Source organism: Idiotropiscis lumnitzeri, chromosome 8, assembly GCF_059441095.1.
Source record: "Idiotropiscis lumnitzeri isolate Australia: NSW breed Sydney's pygmy pipehorse chromosome 8, RoL_Ilum_1.0, whole genome shotgun sequence".
NCBI classification, from domain to species: domain Eukaryota; kingdom Metazoa; phylum Chordata; class Actinopteri; order Syngnathiformes; family Syngnathidae; genus Idiotropiscis; species Idiotropiscis lumnitzeri.
Window position 1 is genome coordinate 20,291,425 of NC_142398.1, and position 18,357 is coordinate 20,309,781.

General features: G+C 41.8%; 1 protein-coding gene across 2 annotated transcripts; it reads left to right on the forward strand.

Moving 5' to 3' along the window:
• Window positions 1–334: 334 nt before the first annotated feature.
• gnav1 (guanine nucleotide binding protein (G protein) alpha v1) lies at window positions 335–18,308 on the forward strand. Of its 2 annotated transcripts, none has more exons than XM_088301624.1 (9): window positions 335–775; window positions 2,735–2,826; window positions 6,552–6,644; window positions 7,031–7,191; window positions 9,587–9,715; window positions 14,614–14,743; window positions 14,862–14,933; window positions 17,111–17,198; window positions 17,489–18,308. In XM_088301624.1, exons 1-9 carry the CDS (start codon window positions 646–648, stop codon window positions 17,677–17,679), a joined length of 1,086 nt encoding a protein of 361 aa, XP_088157750.1. In that variant the 5' UTR covers window positions 335–645; the 3' UTR covers window positions 17,680–18,308. The 2 variants fall into 2 exon arrangements, with proteins under 2 accessions (XP_088157750.1, XP_088157751.1); XM_088301625.1 differs by lacking the exon at window positions 17,489–18,308 and adding an exon at window positions 17,300–17,464.
• The last annotated feature ends 49 nt before the right edge of the window (window positions 18,309–18,357 follow it).

Below are 18,357 nucleotides of genomic sequence, written 5' to 3' on the forward strand. Positions count from 1 at the left end.
GTACTATTTACTGTAAAACTATTATATATTTAAAGAACTGAAGTCGAGGTAAAAATAAATCCCACCGTTGGAAAGGTTTTCTCCAGTTACACGGATAAAATAGTTTTTTAAAAAATAAAAATAATTTATTTATTCATATTAACTGCAATAAAAATGTTGGAATTAATTAATTATATATTTTTCATTTCATTTATTTTTATTACATATTTTAGTTTTCAAGATCCTGCTTTTGCCCTTGAGCGCAGCAGTTTACCTCTGCGTGCGTGCTGACCCTCGCATCCTGTCTCACGCTTTAAAGGTGACAAATCTGATTGGCTGCGTGATGACGTCACTTCCCACGAACTCCGGAGCGTTGCCATCTGGAGTGGGAGGAGGCATTGAGTGGCTTGTTTGGGGGCGAACAAGCGCAACAAACTTGGATTTGTGTGAAATAAACCAGCATAACCCGGAGCGATGCGTCAAATGACTTTGGCCTACAAAGACGACTTTTTCTTGGCACATTTCGCACATGCTAACCCAGCTTTTCTCCACGCCGCGACCGAGGAGCTGTGAGCATGCAGTTGAGTTTGAACAAACTCGCTCGGTTTGAACCTAGGCAGGACTTCGTTTGAGTCCAGCTCCGGGAGGAGGACATGTGTGCTCGGGATGGGATTGTGTCTCGGTACCGATGTTACAGAGGAGGAGAAGAAGGCGAGGATTCTCAGTACCAAGATCGACAGAGACCTGTACGAGGGCGCCAAGCGGGAGATGAATGTGGTTAAAATACTCCTACTAGGTGAGATGCACAAACTTTCCAGCCTCCCTCTGGGTATAATCTCTCGTATTTTCTACGGTTCGTATAAAAATCTCTTATGAGTCGTTGATTCTAACAAGCAACTTGTATTTAGTTGTGCTGATTTTCCCGGTTTATTTATTTATTAATTTTTTACATCATACCTTTCTAGCCACTTGTTGCTCGGTCGAGTTCAAAGGAGTTAATCAACTGCTCCTCATAGACCAATGAAGCCCCCACTGGTCAATTTGAATGAGTTTCCCAAACTTCATGCCTCCAAGGCACATATTTCACTTTAAGAAAAGTCTTGTGGTACACCACCAATCGCAAACGTCACACATTGGCTACACAGGTCTATTACATAAAATATATTCTTTCATCTAAGGCGTTGGTGGGTGTCAAACACATTTTAGTCTCCCTTCAGGTGGCCGTTTTGACCGTATAAGTTTTTAATTTCCTCATCCTATTATTACTTCTACGGAAGAAATTTATGGCAAACAAACTTTGAAGAAGTTTTGGATAATGATAATTTGTTCAACTAATGGTGTAAAAAGAGGTTTGGTAACAAATAATGTTTGCAATTTATTATATATGACAATTCAAGAAACAAGAAAGTTGACATGATTTCCTTCCGCGGGCCACATCAAATGATGTGGAGGGCTGGATCTGGCCCCAAGGCCTTGAGTTTGACACCCTTAAGCTAACTGATTTGTGTTCAGACTGTCACGGTCTGTGTCATTGGCTTAGATAGATCCAATACTGTCCATCTTTGTTCATGTAGCGCTTTCACGACAGCTGCGGCTGTAACAAAAAACTTTTTCAGAACCTAAACACAAAAATAATTACAATACAACGGAACATAACATAAAACATTGACAATACAAACCTAACTATTCCTACATGCGCCTTTTTTGAAGCGGATGTAAATGAAATAGGAGCGATTACCTGAGTCTGATCACAGCACGCATGATGTCACACAAGCTAAGTTTGAAAGTAAAACTGTAGCGTCCGTTGACGACTAGCATGCTAACACACAGAAAAAATAATTCAATTCTCCAGCCACATTTAGGTTCTTTAAAAAAAAAAAAAATCAGATGAGCAAAGATATTTGTAGAAACTAAACAGATAAAATTTAGACCAATTCAGTACAACTGGATTTCCAACATCGGAATTGGGAGTTGAATCAACTAGTTGATGTGTCAACTTTGCCATTTCTGGTGATTGATGATAATTGCGCCTTACGGATGCCTCGCTCAAATCAACAGGTGATGCCGATGGGTTTGAGCCGCAAGCTAGCAGTGTTGCATTTAGCAAGAGGACATGTTTTATTAAAAATCAGACGGGTAGCACCTGCAAAATATGTAAATGTATCTTCAATTCGCTGGCGTCGCGCGGAATCCTCGTACCTTCAGGAAACCCAGAAAATTCTACATTTCTTCAATTTTCATCACTTGAGATCAGGTCAGGAATTAGGGCAGACCAATAATATAGATTTGTGAAGAAAATATCAAATGGACCAAATTGTGACATAGGAGGTTTCTGCCCGACGCCACGAAATACAACGAAGGCGTCTGGCACGGCACTTGCTAACGCTAGCTGAAGCGCAGCCTTATATTTTCACATCAGCCGTCGGCAAATTCACCAAACATTCCCGTGTTGGAGTAAAAAGACAGACAATACTCTGAGGCGTCTGCTTTTATGTGGGACTCGAGACAAAACATGGTTGATCAAGAACTTCTCTTTATTGTTTAAGTGAACTGTTATGTCGTCAAAGAAAACATCCAACATTCCTCTCTGTTTTTCTCATTTTATGTTGTGTGGCAAAGAGGAAGAATTGGCAGCCACTGTTGCAAACAAAAAAGAAAAACAACCTGCGACGCTGTATTTCCAGAATTGTCAATTGTGAGTTGAGAAAAATTGTAGAAAAGAACACAACCTAATTTGTAATTTGCTGCCCGCCAGGTGCAGCAGAGAGTGGTAAAAGCACTTTGGTCAAACAAATGAAGATCATCCACAGCAATGGATTTACCAAGCAAGAACTCGGCAGCTTCAAGGTCAGCAACACACACAACACAACACGACACATATCAGAACGACAACATTTTGGGACTTTTCTGTCGTGTATTTTTTTTTTATGTGATATTTAGTCATTTATAATCAATAAACGACAATGACACTGGAGAGCGTGACTTGAGTAAACTTAGAAATTCAACCGGGGGATCAAAAAATGAACTCAATCGCTACCAGCCGAGTAAAAAAAAATCAGTAAATGAATCTTTGACGTCTTTAGCCGTCAATGGCAGTAAACGACTTAATGCGCCTTCTGTATTATATTCTTGCCCGTATCTCTGGCAATTGAACCTCTGTCTTTAACGTCTTAGGGCAGAGGCGCCGTTAGGGGGAGGAGGAGCTTAAGGACCCTGAGACGAGCCCGAGACTTTCAATGTCCTGCTTTGATGCAAGAGTAATTTTTTTTTTTTCACAGGTGCCCCTTTGCTTTAGGTCACCTGATAATGGCCACGTTTGAAGCCAATAGCTTTCGTAGCGGCTTTCATGCGTCCGCCCGGAAATTATTCCTCCCATTTTCTTGCTATCTAATTGATAGCGAAAAATAGAAACACTTATGGGCTGGAAACTGTTGTATTCTATTTTCCGTCAACTCTTCTCTTCAGCCGCATTGCCTTTCCTACCCCGCCTACAGTTTTTTTGTCCCTCCTCCGGCTCACACGTCATTTCCCATGTGCATTTCTCTGTATATCTTTCCACTTTGGATGGAGACTAAAAGGGTTCGACACGGGAAGATAACGCTGATTGAATTGAGCACACAAACCTCGCACGGGTTGCACATAAGGCTGGGTCCGATTAAAAATTTCCAAAATTGATTTGATTCGTGACACGAGCCCGATTCGATTTTCGATTCATGATTCACTTTATTTTCGATTCAATCAAAGATTCCGCAGTACTTTTGGTATGGAAGGCATTCTCAGAAGAATCAACGCTGCAATTAGTACAAACATATCCTATTGATTTTTTTTTCTCCCAATTATAACAAGACATCTGCAGAGGACAGGACACAATGGACAATTTCACGGAATATTACGCCGTAATATCAACAATCACGAAATGCCGGTTGGAATACATGTGGCTCCTCCACAGAAACATTTTTCTCGTTTCATATGAAGGCCGAGGCGGCTTTCAAATATTTTGGTTACGATCGCTACAATTTGGTTGTTGCTTCGTTGCTTTTAGCTCGTCCTATCAAGAATGTGAATGAGACTCATTTGTTGCACTTTGATTGTTCCTCACCTCTCACCCAATGTCATCTGGAATCGGCAACAGTTCACTTCCTCTGACGATAAGCGTGACCGAACAGAATGGATGGGTGGATTTTCATTTCTTACTGCTCTTCTTAACTGCGTCAACAAAAACGGCACCTTTTTATCTTGAATGTTTTGCGTCATATTAATTACGCAAGGTGTACAATGTCTATTAAAGTGGGTGTGTCGAATTTGTATCGCCGTCTACATGCACAAGCTTGAACTTGTTCATGTTGTAAAAATCTATTGTTGCCTTTGCAGCCGGTCGGGTTTCGCTCGCATCCTCAACCTATTTTTATTTTCTGCTCGCCCCAAATGTGCGCGTCTTTGACTTGTGACCCCGTGAGCATGCTTCCCATCAACTTTGTGTCACTTAAGTGCACTGCCATGTCGAATGTCACCAATAGGGGGAGCAATGGAGCCCGAGTGCTCCTCATCTTAATCCTTCCTGAATTCACAGCCCGAGGCGGTCGTTTGTTGTTTTTACCCATCCACTGACCGATGGACGAAGACTGAACAAAAAAAGTTGACTTGACTCGTCTGCGTTGTCGCTACTGATTGAATTGTTTTCCCATTAGCGGAACTTTTTTTTTTGAATATGCTACTGATCTCACACTCGTCGCAGCTTTCTATGAGAACTGGGGAAACAAATTAAGCTCAAAAGTCACACACACACACACGCTTTGGGTTAAACGTTGTTGGCGCTGCAGTCTGGTTCGTAAATATTAGGCTGTGTTCTTTGTTGTGGAGAGGCGATTGTTTATTTTGTGTATTAGACGCGCTGAGCCAAACGCCAAACTGGATAAGAACAATAGGTCAGTGTGTCGGGATGGATTCGGGGATTACTGAAAGTTGTTCTAGCAGTTGCTGACGTTGCTGCTCTTTCCTCTGCATTTGTCTCACACACACACACAGTAAAGTCCAAGTGTCTTTTTACTCTAATTTTTCCGTCAAAGAAATTCAAATTGATATACGGTACAATGCAGTTTCTTTTTTTTTTGTGTGTGTGAGGAATTAATATTCATGGTAGTGATAGGACCAAGCGGGTCACAAGTTTTTCCTTGATTTTGAAAACATTTAAAAGGATTCCGTCATGCAGAATGACCCAACCAAGACCGATTTAATGACGTTTACGTGCACTTGTCAACGTAAAAGTAAGTTGAGCATGAGTCACGGCGGACGAAGCAGAACTCAAGATGGAATAAAACAAAGGTGAAAAGGGCCAGGACGAAGCAAAACAACGAGAACGCATTCAAAGATTCCAGCGTCTCTGCCAACAAATTTCCGTCGATTTTGATCTATGGAATGTGTTTTTGCCCATATTGTCGCTGTCCATAAAGGTGAATTTCCAAATTGAGGAAAGGCAAGGTAGCTTTATTGAGAAAGCCTGTTTCATACACAAGGTACTTCCCATAATTAAATAAAAGCTTGCAGCGTTTATCAAATACGTTTACAATATATCAATTGTAGGGCTGTCCGATACCACTTTTGTTTTTGTTTTTTTCATAATGATACCAATACGATTTTTTTTTTTGGGCTGATGTATCAGTAACCTCCACAAGGATTCGATCCCTTCAAATAAGTAAAGTGTGTTTATGCTATAGAATATTCTGATTGCACGTTCAAAGTAATCATATTTACTCCATAAGATGATGTGTAAGATGTTTTGAATACGTCTCGTGTAATGTCACTACCACTTGTTTAACTTTTGAGTATCCGATCCCCACATGAAAGTTTCCACTTCATTTGCATCCCGAATGACCGCAGCGTTGTCAACAAAGTTCTCATTAAAGAGACCGATGCTTAAATGTGAAGTGGCGCCGCTTCAGGCTGCAACAATTCCGCATGTGGACACTCAAGAGAGCAGCTATCAGACTGTGATAGAATCGTAATGGAATGCACGGCTTATTGTTAGCTGGCAGGAGACTGACGGGTCAGTGGGGGGGCTGTTCAACACACACACACACACACACACTCTCTTTTTCATTCTCCGTAGGAGCCTCTCTGCTGCTAACTCAATTGAATCCTTGATTTTGAGCACTAAAAAGCAAAGTTTTGAGACGTTTTGTCAGTTTTTTTGCTTTTGTGCCAGTTTTGTTTGCTCCCAGATGATCACTTTATACTTTGATGATTTGTCTCGTTGTGGGTCTGAAAATGGCTCCCATTCAATGAGTTGTCCTTGGCGCATCCAGAATTTGATTTTGAAGCTATTGTTGTGAAGGACCTCATTTATTTATTATTACAATTTTTTTGGGACTGTATTTTTTTTCTCGCAAAAGTAAAATAAAAGCCAAGCCGTTGGAGACCATTTATTAACACTCCAAAGTAAAACATTAACATTGAACTTTTTTTTTTCCCATTCATCAGATTCAATTGATTTTGCCATCATTAGAATGACAATTGGAAGTGTCAAAATATTTGGAACACCCTGTACTCTATATTAATGTGCTTTCGTTTTTCAGCCTGCAGTGTTGGATAACCTCCTGACCTCCATGAAGTTTGTTCTTCATGGCATGGGCATCCTCCGCATCAACCTGGCAAACAGCCGGAACAAGGTAGCACAGCTTCCTTTGAATTTGCTGTCACCCTTCCGACAACCCGACTCCATGATTCTTTTCAGCGTCACTTATTTCTTGTACTGACACCAGATCACCACTAAGGGGCAGTATATCACCCCTGTGAATGCCTCGACCTCCCTCTCGGTATTCCATTGTAAGCATGGCAGACAACTTAAGATTCCGAAGGGCTTTGTTTGATTGTGAGTTTTAATTTGATTTTTAACTCCAATGTTAACATAATACCCACTAATCACATCCTGTCGGGAGAAGGTGATCAAAATATTTCCTCGTTTAATTGCCATCAGTCACATTTATGGTGATAAGTACGCCAAGAGAGCCGTCACGGTATGTTCATTTATCCAAATTGGTGTCTTTTCTTCCAGGTGCACGCCCACTCCGTGCTGTCGTGTGGTCGCTCCTTTGACGAAGATCGGGTGTTTTTTCCCTTCCTGAGCCACGCCCTGGCCTGCTTGTGGGCTGACCAAGGCGTGAGAGCGGCAGTGGCCCGGGGATATGAGTATGAGCTCAATGACTCAGCGCTGTAGTAAGTGCTCTCCTAGCATGCACACACGCGCGCACACACACTGTGCGGAAAAGATGGCAGGGGTCTAATTAGTTGGACTTTACAGCTGCTACTCAGCCATGTGCTCGCTGCCACTGGGTATTAATCTTACAGCGTAATGATAAACAAAAACTAGAATCGCACCCAGCGGGACACAGCCGTATGCCAAAGGACAATCGGTCCTAAAAATGAAATATTTCGTCCATATTGGGCCATTCCAGGCCTGTAGGTGGCAGTAATTACAAAATGAGTTGCTCACTCACAATCTTTTGCTGCTCAACTTCATCCAGTCAAATTGTAACGATGAAAAGTCTTCCTCAGTCTCCACATTTACCTGAATCTGTACTCAAATTTTAAAGCTCACGGGCCACCCACTCCTTTGTAGCTTCTAACTGATCATCCTACTGAAAATATGTGCTATGAATTCAATTCCAATTGTCCTTGGCGGAAAATCGGAGCATGATGAGAACTCCGAATGAAAGGTAACCGTAGAGCGGATAGCGTGTGCAATGCACAAGTACGTCAGAGCTGGGGGAGGCCGTCCGGTCTCATCCTCCACCCCGCGAGAGGCTGCAGCTCTGCAGTTATCTACACCGACAGGCCACACCCGTCCCCCACTGAGAGCCGCCAGTGGTGGCGTAAGTACTCACAATTTGTACTTCATTCCAAGTACAAACACTTGTATTCAATAAAATGAGACTCTGGTAAAAGTAGGATTACTGATTTAACAGACGATGAAATATACTTACAAACAAATGACTTTTTACTGTCTGTTGCGTACAATGACAATTTTTTTATATATATAATACCCACTTTGATAACGCAAAATGATTTTCCTCATTTATGAATTTGGATTATCAGCTGCGTGAATGTGCAGAAGAAAGTCACAGTGGGTTCTGGATGAAAGGCACATGTGAGTAAATGCCGGCGGTACTATTATGCCTCGTTCTGTGGAAAGAAGCTTTATTTTATTTATTTATTTATTTTTTTTAAAATACATGTGCCCTGCAATTGACTGTGATCAGTCCAGGATCCACAGAGACGATAGATTCCAGCTCAAGCTTGACACTAAACAGGATAAGTGTTGGGAAAATGACTGAGTTGATGGATCATTTGTTTCAGTTTTTTAATATTCAAGAAAGGTAATAAATGCGCTTCATTGAGAAGTCTGAGAGTGTCTGCCTGCGTCCCAGCGGCAAGGTGAATCGGTTTGCATCATATAAATACTCACACCTCATGTTGTCTTTGATGACGTCTGTCATCAGCCAAGGCAGAGATAATCAGCAAACGCATCTTTTTGCCTCAATCGTCGGCTTGAGGCTCGTCAAGGGGAAGTGCGTCATTGCTAAACATATTTACAAACTCTTTTCAAAACGCCACTTTGTCTTTTGTTGGAGGAAGTGATCCTGAGCCACCCAACAGAAGTTATTTTGACCTCAATACAAGTTGAATTTACACTCAATGTGGGGCGGAACAGGGGTGTCAAATTCATTTTTCCAACAATTTTTCAATTTATTTTAAGGATTGGTCGTAAATAAATAGCAATATCTCATATCTCAGTAGTGAAGAAAATGTGCTGGAAAGTGGAAGTGGACGGGCCGCATAAAATGAGGTCGCGGGCCAGATCTGGCCCCCGGGCCTTGAGTTTGACACCTGTGGGTTTGCGTATGGAGAAGGAGGAGATTGAGAATGGGAGGTACAGCTGTCGGTCATTCGTCTAATCAGTCCATCATTGTCCGCCACTTGAGTCACTCGACCACGCAAGACAATACAATTTTATTTCGATCGCGCATTTTCGATTGTCGATAATTTTTTTTTCCAGATTCTGGCGTCCACAAGTGAATTTGTGCTATGGTAGCAAAGTATTCGAGTAGTTTTGCTGGACACCAGGAGTTGTTTAAGCAGCATCCTCCACGCTGTGTTGTGTAGTGTTTACGAAACAGCGGGATGCATCTTGTTGTCCAAGAAACTGATTCAGGATGACAAGTTGAGAATGTCAGCGTCGGGCCTTGCGACTTTTCGATGTTTTGCGCGTGTTTACACAAGCATGGCACTTCCGCGGGCACGCGGCACGCTCGGTTGTGCTAATTGCGTTACGAGCTCATCCGCGTTTGATAGCTTGCCTGGGAACGTTCCGACGGTAAAGCACATTGTGAATATTCATCACGACGAGCCGCTGCGCCCCCTGGGGCTTCAATCTTATCATTGCAGCCTCCACCTGCTGCATCGAGGAACGGCCTTTTAACATGTTGCAATTTATTCCTTGTTTTCACTTTGATCTCAAGCGTGACTGCGGGTTATTATTATTATTTTTTTTGGGGGTGCTAATGTCTCCTCTCTTTTTGACCTTTGCCCTACTTTTCTCTCCCTGTTTCAGTTTCTTTGAAAATATGAGCCGCATCTCGTCTCCGGACTACGTCCCCACAGAGATGGACGTTCTGCGCGTGCGTCTGAGGACGACAGGCGTGATCGAGACCCAGTTCAAAGTCAAGCACCTCACTTTCAGGTACACTTTGTTCACCCATACCCCCTCATGTGACGTATCGCAGCCGTCTCCGAAACACCTTGCATCCAAAGTTACTCCACTTTTTTTTTTTTGAGCTGCGCTACTCTTATCTCTGTCGACAGCCCAGTCGATAGGGTGCAGATGTAAGATGGAGATGGGGTGGCTTCAGTCATCAATAAGTCAATGTGGCAACACCCACACTAAGTCAAAGGCATCTCTCTTGTGGCCTTATCAGCAACGGAGCAGAGCGTAGATGTCAGATCATCATATTCGTCCTTGATCAATACCTCCTTCTTCATCATCTCGCAATGGCTAACGTCATTTCCTTAAGCTTGTTGATGGTCTTGACAAGATGACAGAAAATGAGCTTGATTTTTCACGTCGACGTCTTTAGCCGTCAATGGCAGTCGATGAGTCAATGACGTTTACGTATCACTATTAACGTGATTTTTTTTTTTTAATAACAAAATTGGACAGCGACATTATTATTATTTTTCTAAATACATTCAAATAATCTCGAAGAATCTTCCCATGTCGGCTCGGCCGTCGGCAAGCGTTTCCAGTTTCTCATGCGGCCACTTTGCAAAATGAATTGCTCCCCCGTGGTTTATGGATCGGAACCAAAGTCGAATTATTTGCGCCATGTCCACCATCTTTGTTGCATGTGGAAATACGCCCTTTATGAATGCGTTTTATAAAGACGGCACAAAGGAACAAGGAGGTTTTTCCACTGTTAGTTGAATCGGACTGATGTTAATTAGCCGAGTTGATTGGTAGTGTTATTGTCACACATCCGACTAATGTTAGGAAGGCGTTTGTATTACAACAAAACTGAATTATGCGCTCCGAGTTGTTAGTAATGTGTACCTGAGGACTACCTCGGCTGTGAAGCTTTCCCGATATTAACTTGTCCCTCATCCCCACATCTCATATTGAGTGATCGTAATGAAACACATTAGGTCTGCTTTTCATAAGTAGATCAACAATGTAGCCCGAGTCGGTTTGTCAACAGATGACTGAAGTCGACATCCAAATGCTGTTTGTTTGTCTCTGGGTGCTGCTGACTTATGGTTGCTTCTGTTGTGCGCCGCAAATGCGTATCATGTTGAAGAACATTAGCCAGCCCCGCTAAAAGGCACGCTGTCGATTTCGTACGACCGCTTTTTGTTTGATAGCAATTTTGGACGCTGTTGTTCCCTTCCTGTGTTTTTTTTACATTTTTTTTTTACTTGATCGTATTCTTTCAATGTTGAAAAAAAAACTGTCGCAGCAGTCACATGTTGCAGTTAAACGATTATCGTTTTGGAATCGAATTTGTGATTTTGAAATGGTCCAAGCTGTTTATTTATTTATTTTTCACGGACTCTCTTATCTCCCGAAGCTCACCAGGCAGAAGCGGCATGCTTAAATATCTCATCGTCGTCGTCGTGCCTTCAATGGAATAAATGTTGAAAATAATTTTTCTTTACATTTCGCCTGATGTCCCCGCTTCATTGAAAATGGCCTTTGTATAACTACACCGCAATCGAATTAATGCCTCAATCCACTCCCCCTGAAATGTCACACGGAGGATGTCTGTAGCAGAATGTTCTCCGCAGTGTCCTGCTGGATCTCCCACGTCTGTCACATTTGCGCAGTGTGAGCCTGCTCTCATCTGTGAAGAGAACGGCCCTGCCAGCGACCAATCTGCCACTTCTGCCGTTCTCTGGCAAATGCGACTCGGACTGCATGTTGCCGGCCTGTGAGCACGGCACATACTCGGGGTTTTCTGGCCCTCATTTCACCCTCGGAGTCGGTTACTCTTTCTTTGCTTTGTTTTTCTAAGCTGCGTAAAGTTCTTAATGAATCATTTCAGTCGTGCCGATCGCTGTGCAATGGGAAGTTCTTTCCCGTTTGGTAAAGTTTCATCAACAAGGAACTACTTTGATCGCCGTGAATTGTTATGTTTGGATGAATGTTGCCTTTATGCTCCATTCTTTTTTTATTTTTTTTTATTTTCACTTATGCGTCACCCGGGAACACGGCCATCATTTTTTATCAGCGCTACAGCGGGGTCACATCGGATCACACATTTCCTCACCAGATACCATTCACGGATGGCACGAAACTGCGAAACCCACAACCAGCTCATTTTGTGCATTTTTGTTTCACAAAAATCAAAAGTACAATGTTTGTACTACATATCAAATCCGCAAAAACATCTGAGCCTTATTCGTGTCGTATCACAGGGCGGTATACGCACAACTAAACCGTGTCTGCCATCTAGTGGTCAATGGTGCTGTTACAACTTTGAACTTCATTCCCCCTCTTCACACTTCCTGTTTAGCATTCTCACAGATTTTTGTTTCTATTTGACAAAATACAGGATTTTATTTATTTTTTCACGGAGAACATATAATGCTTTGTTTTAGACCGTAAAAAAAAAATCCCTTAAATTGAACTAACGCATCTCAACAATTCAGTGCTACATTGTTCCTATTCTTCGCATTGTTTTCAGCAATTCTCATGAAATACGTGAAACATGTTTCGGAACAAATCTGTGAATTCACATTACCGGGCCGATGAACGAATGTTGGTGTGTATTTGTTTGCTATGAAGCTTGTCAAGGTCACTTTTGATTAAGGAGAGCAAAGTCCCAGGTGGTGTTGCGGCACGATCTCCGATTCCTGCCTCTCAAACACACACACACACACACACACACACACCTTCCCTCTTATCTGCCAGAAATCTTGAGGATAGACACAAATGAGTTTGGTTCATTTCGCTCAGCATTGCGCGCGTGTGCGTGCGCGTGCGCGTGCGCTTAACTTGAGGGACAAAATCCCGGGTGTTGCCGTGCGAGCGTTGCATATAGTAATACAATTATTTGAAATTTGCAAAGATATTCCCTTTCGTGTACTTTTATTAGAATGAGAAACACAAGGACTCAGAAATACAATTTTCATACCGACAGTCAATTTTCTTGTTTCATGCCGAGAGCTGTTCCCCTTTTTTAAGTTTACCGGACATACTATATCTGAATGTTGGCTACTTTTCCCAGCATCTGCACTTAATTAGGACCTCTGCCGACGTAAGGGTGGTTAACTCGACAAGAGCAGCTGTCGTGATGCGTTGCAATTAGTGAGACAAGGTCGCGTCCATGTATGCGCCGTCGCTTGCGGCACCTTCGAATGTGCACACGACAACACAACCTGTCAGTGGGCAGATAAAAATCCAATGCCTACACTTTTTTTTTTTTTTATTTAAATTTAAGATTATATTGCATACAATCATGTCAGTCTTAATGGTGTCGCTCTTCACTTTTCGTTGTTAATTGGAGCTGCTCATCGTATCGAGTCGTACAAAAATAGACTTGCATTCGGATTTATACATTTTAAGCATTTTCGTAACATGTCATTTTTTTTAACATGACAATTTTGCTTGGTATTTTCACACTTCCAAACCAGCCACATACAAGTTTGCCGTTGATGGACAGATAAAGTCGGCCAATAATAATCATCCGATGCAGGGACAAAGAGACGCGCAGCAAACACACGACAAATCCAGCATCTGTTTTCTTTGCTCTTGATTTCAATTGTTTTTCTATTTTTCACGAGCCGCGTATCAAATTTACCAAACCAAAATTGAAAGGAATAACTTGGAAGGTGCGCCACTAGGGGGCGTCCCGGTTATGACCACCTTGTAGTAACATTCTATTCGTCGCAAATACTCAAGATGGTTTCATGTCACTTAAAATGTTGGATAAAGATGTCTTTTTCTTTTTTTTTTTCTCTTTTTTTTAAATGAATAAAATTGTGGGCACACTGTGTCCTGTTGCTTAGCACGTCTGCCTCACAGTTGGGAGGTTCATGTTTCTTGGCTGCATTCTTTCTTGTTTCTATCAAGGCTTAAGCGGGTTTTCCCTGGGTACTCCGGCTTCCTCCAACATTTATTAAACTTTCCCGCTCGGTTGAATTGACAATCGAAATCGTCCCGAGGCTCGAAATAACTGATTTGGGATCATCGTATGAGAGACCCCATTTGCATTTTGCGCCTTATCAAAACACGTAGGCCTTCGGTCAAGTCCTACGTAGTTCGACTTGAGTCAATCCAACTCATATTTCCATCATTTATGACACGGTTGCCGGTTAAATTAAAACGCAGTTTAAACACTTTTCCCTCAATTTCACAAGGTCGTATGGTTTTGCTCCCAACTGTGATTATTTTCTTAAAGATAAGAGACAACAATGTGGTGTGTAGCGTGAAAGGAAACCATTTAGTCGGTGTGTTATAATTGTGCTTTTATGCAAATAACGAGTTTGGGGAATGGAAGATTATATTAACCTCACTGATTGACTGAGTCTCGATGGAATATTATTTTTTGCCATCCAATGTTTGTTTCCCCGTCTGTGCGTGTGTGTGTTCTCGTCTGTATAAATGGCGGCATTAGCGGCAAGGATGCTCCAGCGAAAGATGGCACACCTGACCAACTGGTGACCAGCGACTGCTCTTCTCGCTTCCTTGCTTGCTTGTTTATTCTTTTTTGTGCTATTGGATCAGATTGACCTGGCACTTCTCGTATTGCTGAGTTTGGGACAAATTGAAATATATTGGTAAACACTGAGAAGGCCACCAAACAAAATTGTTTCCGTGAGTGTGGGTGTCTTTGGATCCGATATCATTTATTTTTCCTTCCCGGTATGAAAGCTTCTGAAAAATACTCGTCATTTCAAGTGAATGCTAGAATGCTTATTTCGCAAATATTTCGGCGTATACGTTATTTTCCTTTTCGTGTTCAATGCCCATTTGTTCCTCTTTTGGGGAATGACTGTTCTGAAAAAGCCAAAGAAAAACAGGGCACAAATTTTTATTTATTTATTTTTTTTAAGTCTTCTGACTCTTTTATTGGGTTTGTGCAGGATGTACGATGTCGGAGGTCAGCGAACGGAGCGAAGGAAGTGGATTGGCTGCTTTGAGGATGTCCGGGCGGTGCTCTTTGTGGTGTCGCTCAGCGGTTACGACATGACCCTGGTGGAGGACCCCTCCATGGTAACCGTTTCATACAAACTGATGTTCGATTTAGGCCCGCCTCCTGCCGAGGTCACGATGAACATCTTTAAAGACGAAAGCTGCGGCTGTCTGATGGCAGTATTTGTCTCTTGTGTAGAATCGTCTGCAGGAGAGCATGAAGCTTTTCTCCTCCGTCTGCAACAATGTCTTCTTCCGAAGTACATCCATGGTGAGAATGACCTCTCACCCCATCACTTGGAAAATGAGAAGAGATATGCCGTGACGTGCCCTTTTTTTTTTTTTTTTTAAATACCGTATTTTCCGTACTATAAGCTGCTACTTTTATCATAGATTTTGAACCATGTGGCTAATACAACGGTGCGGCTTTTCTGTGGATTTTTCTTTGACCAGTAGGGGGCGCTCTATAGTTCAGAAAATACACTAAATATATTTCTTTTTTTTTGTTCTCTTGGGTCTGTTCTGTTTTAATTGGCAAAGTTGTTGCCATTTTAAAAGGCACTGTTTTAACAATCTGTTTATGTACCTTTATGTGCATTCACTGAAAAAAATTGTTCTGTACATGCAGTAAACATTTTTTTTTCAACATAGAAAACTGCAGCTTATAGCCTGGTGTGGCTTATATATATATATATATATATATATATATATATATATATATATATATATATAATTTATTTATTTATTTATTATTATTTTTTAATTAATTTTTTATTTTTTAAAAAAAAGAGTTGGTGCGGCTTATATGCAGGTGTGCCTTACAGCCCGGAAAATACAGTAATTAACTTAGTGTAATACATTTATAAAAGACATACAAAATAAAACAAATTGAATGCTTCAAGCACTTTTTGACAAAGTCTTTCCACTTGACAGCGACAATTTTCCACCCAATGCTCAAATGAACTCATTACCTTTGATTAAATGATATTCGGCCTAAGCTACGGCGTTAAAAAAAAATATATAGGTGGAACATGCGCGCATCGTGCGCTAATAAGCCTTTGAGGTTTCTGTCACTTGTAATTAAACAGTAAGTTCCTATTAAGATGAGCTTTTCCGTTCCCGTGTCTGGTAAATGATCCCATTAAGGCAAGCATGAGACGGGCTTGTTCAATTCTTTCCACTTAACTTGCCGTTTCAATCCATTTGCATTGCAGCAAAGTGCTTTTGTGTCCGTCAACGGAGGTGAAGCCTGCGCTGCTTTCTGGACTCTTAATTTTGGTGAAAGAAGCCAGCTCAAACAAGGAACGGTCATTTGCCAAGCCACTTGTGGCTTGAATGAAAATGTTATTTCTACGTGATTTTCTTTATGGGGGGGGGGGATAATTCAAACACGACGAACCAGCTCATTACCCTGACGGGTTTAAAGATACTTTTGAACGTGGGAGGAACATTTGTAACCTCAATGCAGTCTTCAACTGAGCAAGTTGTAATGACACCTTGCAGCACCTTGGAAACTTTTTTTTTTTTTTTTTAAATCACAACATAGTTAATTGGTCAAGTCACGTACGCCCCAGCCCAATTAGTGTAATTTTTATTTATTTTTTTCATTCAACATACTCCTTGTTTGTACTTTTTAGGGGGGGGGGGCATCATTCAGACAGATGTGCGTCCGTCAGCATTTGGCAGCTTTGCATCATTACTTGGCTTTCCAATTGTTCTCGGCGCAGGATTGCAAAATTGTCGCCTGGCAAGAATATTACTACCACAACTGAGTAGGCACCTGCGCAAATCCCGTAGAAATCTATCCGCAGGGTTGCTCTGGAATTCAGCAGCAGCAAAAGCTCCATTCGGCAGATGCTTCGGAAACGAGACGTTGTTCAAAGGCTTCGAGTGGAAGATTTTGACGCTCAAAAACGACAAAGCCGACGATGGTCTCATGTCTGTCCCGATACCTTCAATGGAATTTAAAAAAAAAAAAGTTTTGTGACTTATGGAAATCCTAGCCAGTGTAAAGCAGGAGTCCTCAATCCTGTTCCTCAAGGTTCCGGGGTGTCCTGCCTGATTTCTGTCCTTCCCTCCCTGCTGCAGCACACCTGATTCAAATGATCGGATCATCAGCAAGGTCTGCGGACGCTTGATAACGATCCTGATCATTTGAATCGGGTGTGTTGCAGCCGGGCGAGATGGATGGAAAACATGCAGAACGCCGAACCTTGAGGAACAGGATTGAAGACTCCTGGTGCAAAGGGACTGCCAGATGTTTCAAATGTGATTAATTGGTTTCGTTGCGTGCGGCGTTATTACGTCGCTACAAGCGAGAATTCCTCATCTGATGTTTGGTGAACTTTGCAAATAATTTTTTCACTTGAGAGGAAACCTTTGACTCGTGATGAACGTCTTGAAGTCTTGGCAGATTATTTTTCCCTCTGTCTCTTCTCTTTGTCGCAGATTTTATTCATGAACAAAATTGACCTTTTCCAAGACAAGATTCTGCACTCGGGCCGACACCTGCGTCATTACCTCCCTCAGTTTAAAGGTTTGTCTAAGATGGATTGCAGATGAATGAAAAAAGTTTTTTTTGATTATTTTACAAATATTTTATTTTGAAAAGTGACCAGCTTCTCTCTGTTCCATCAGACTCTTGACGCATGTCATGATGCTAATTGTCTCCGTTGCATGACGCTAATTCCGCCAGAATTTCACCCAACAGCTCCCAAATAAGGACAAAAAACAAATTGCATGGATGGATTTTCCTGACAAGTGCAAACACTATTCTCGCGGCATCCTCTCAAATGCGTTTTTTAACTTGGCCATATCGTCTTCCAGGAGCTGACTGTGACGTGGACTCCGCCGCTCGCTTTATCACCGCCACTTTTGTGTCGCTGGATGCGACTCCCAGTAAGCTCATTTATCACCACTTCACCACAGCCACCGACACCTCCAACATCCAGGTGGTCTTCCAGGTGGTCATGGACACGATCATAAAAGAGAACCTGGAGGCAGTGTCCCTCCTGTAGCCGTTCCAAAGAACTGAAATCGAAACAGACTCTTGGGACCTTTGGACGTGATGCAGGAGTTTCAATATCATTTCATCCACACGCTCTGTCTGCACAGCTTGCCCACTTTTGAGTTCTGACCATTTCAAGGAGCTTTTGGAAAACTTTTTGTCCACGAGGTCAGCTGTATGAAATATCTCCCCACTCATCCATCACTGCGGAAGCCGCATTCTGTACTTTGCAAAAATCCTCACCATCCGGTGTCATTCTTCATTTCAATTAGTGCTCTAATAACCCATTTAGATTTTAAAAAGGTGTTGTTTAAAAAGTCTTTAAGTGTTTAATTACACGTCTTGAACGTTTGGTATCACACCAAACCTGGTGCCTTTTAAATGTGATTTGTAAAGCTTCACCAACAGTGCCGTTTTCTGTTTGAAATGTTTTTAGTCTGTCATCGTGCTCTTTCATGTTTGTGTCTTGACGGGAAGTCAAAGGAATGTTGATTTACTCTTCTTATTAATGTTATTTTGTCATTTAACTAAAAGTGGAAGTCCACATTGTGGCCCTTTATGTTCACAGTGTGTTAATCGGTTCAGTATGTTCAAAATTGTCCTGGAACTGTAATATGGAATAAAAATGTGTGGCTGCAATCTTGTTTCATTTTCGTTGCAGTGAAATTGAGTATGTTGACACGTTTGT

Bases quoted from the DNA above. Each gene is read 5' to 3' on its own strand.
- gnav1 (XM_088301624.1), top strand. From the start codon at position 646: ATGGGATTGTGTCTCGGTACCGATGTTACAGAGGAGGAGAAGAAGGCG. The intron at 776-2,734 runs GTGAGATGCACA...GCTGCCCGCCAG, and splicing joins GGTTAAAATACTCCTACTAG to GTGCAGCAGAGAGTGGTAAA. The intron at 17,199-17,488 runs GTTTGTCTAAGA...ATCGTCTTCCAG, and splicing joins TTACCTCCCTCAGTTTAAAG to GAGCTGACTGTGACGTGGAC.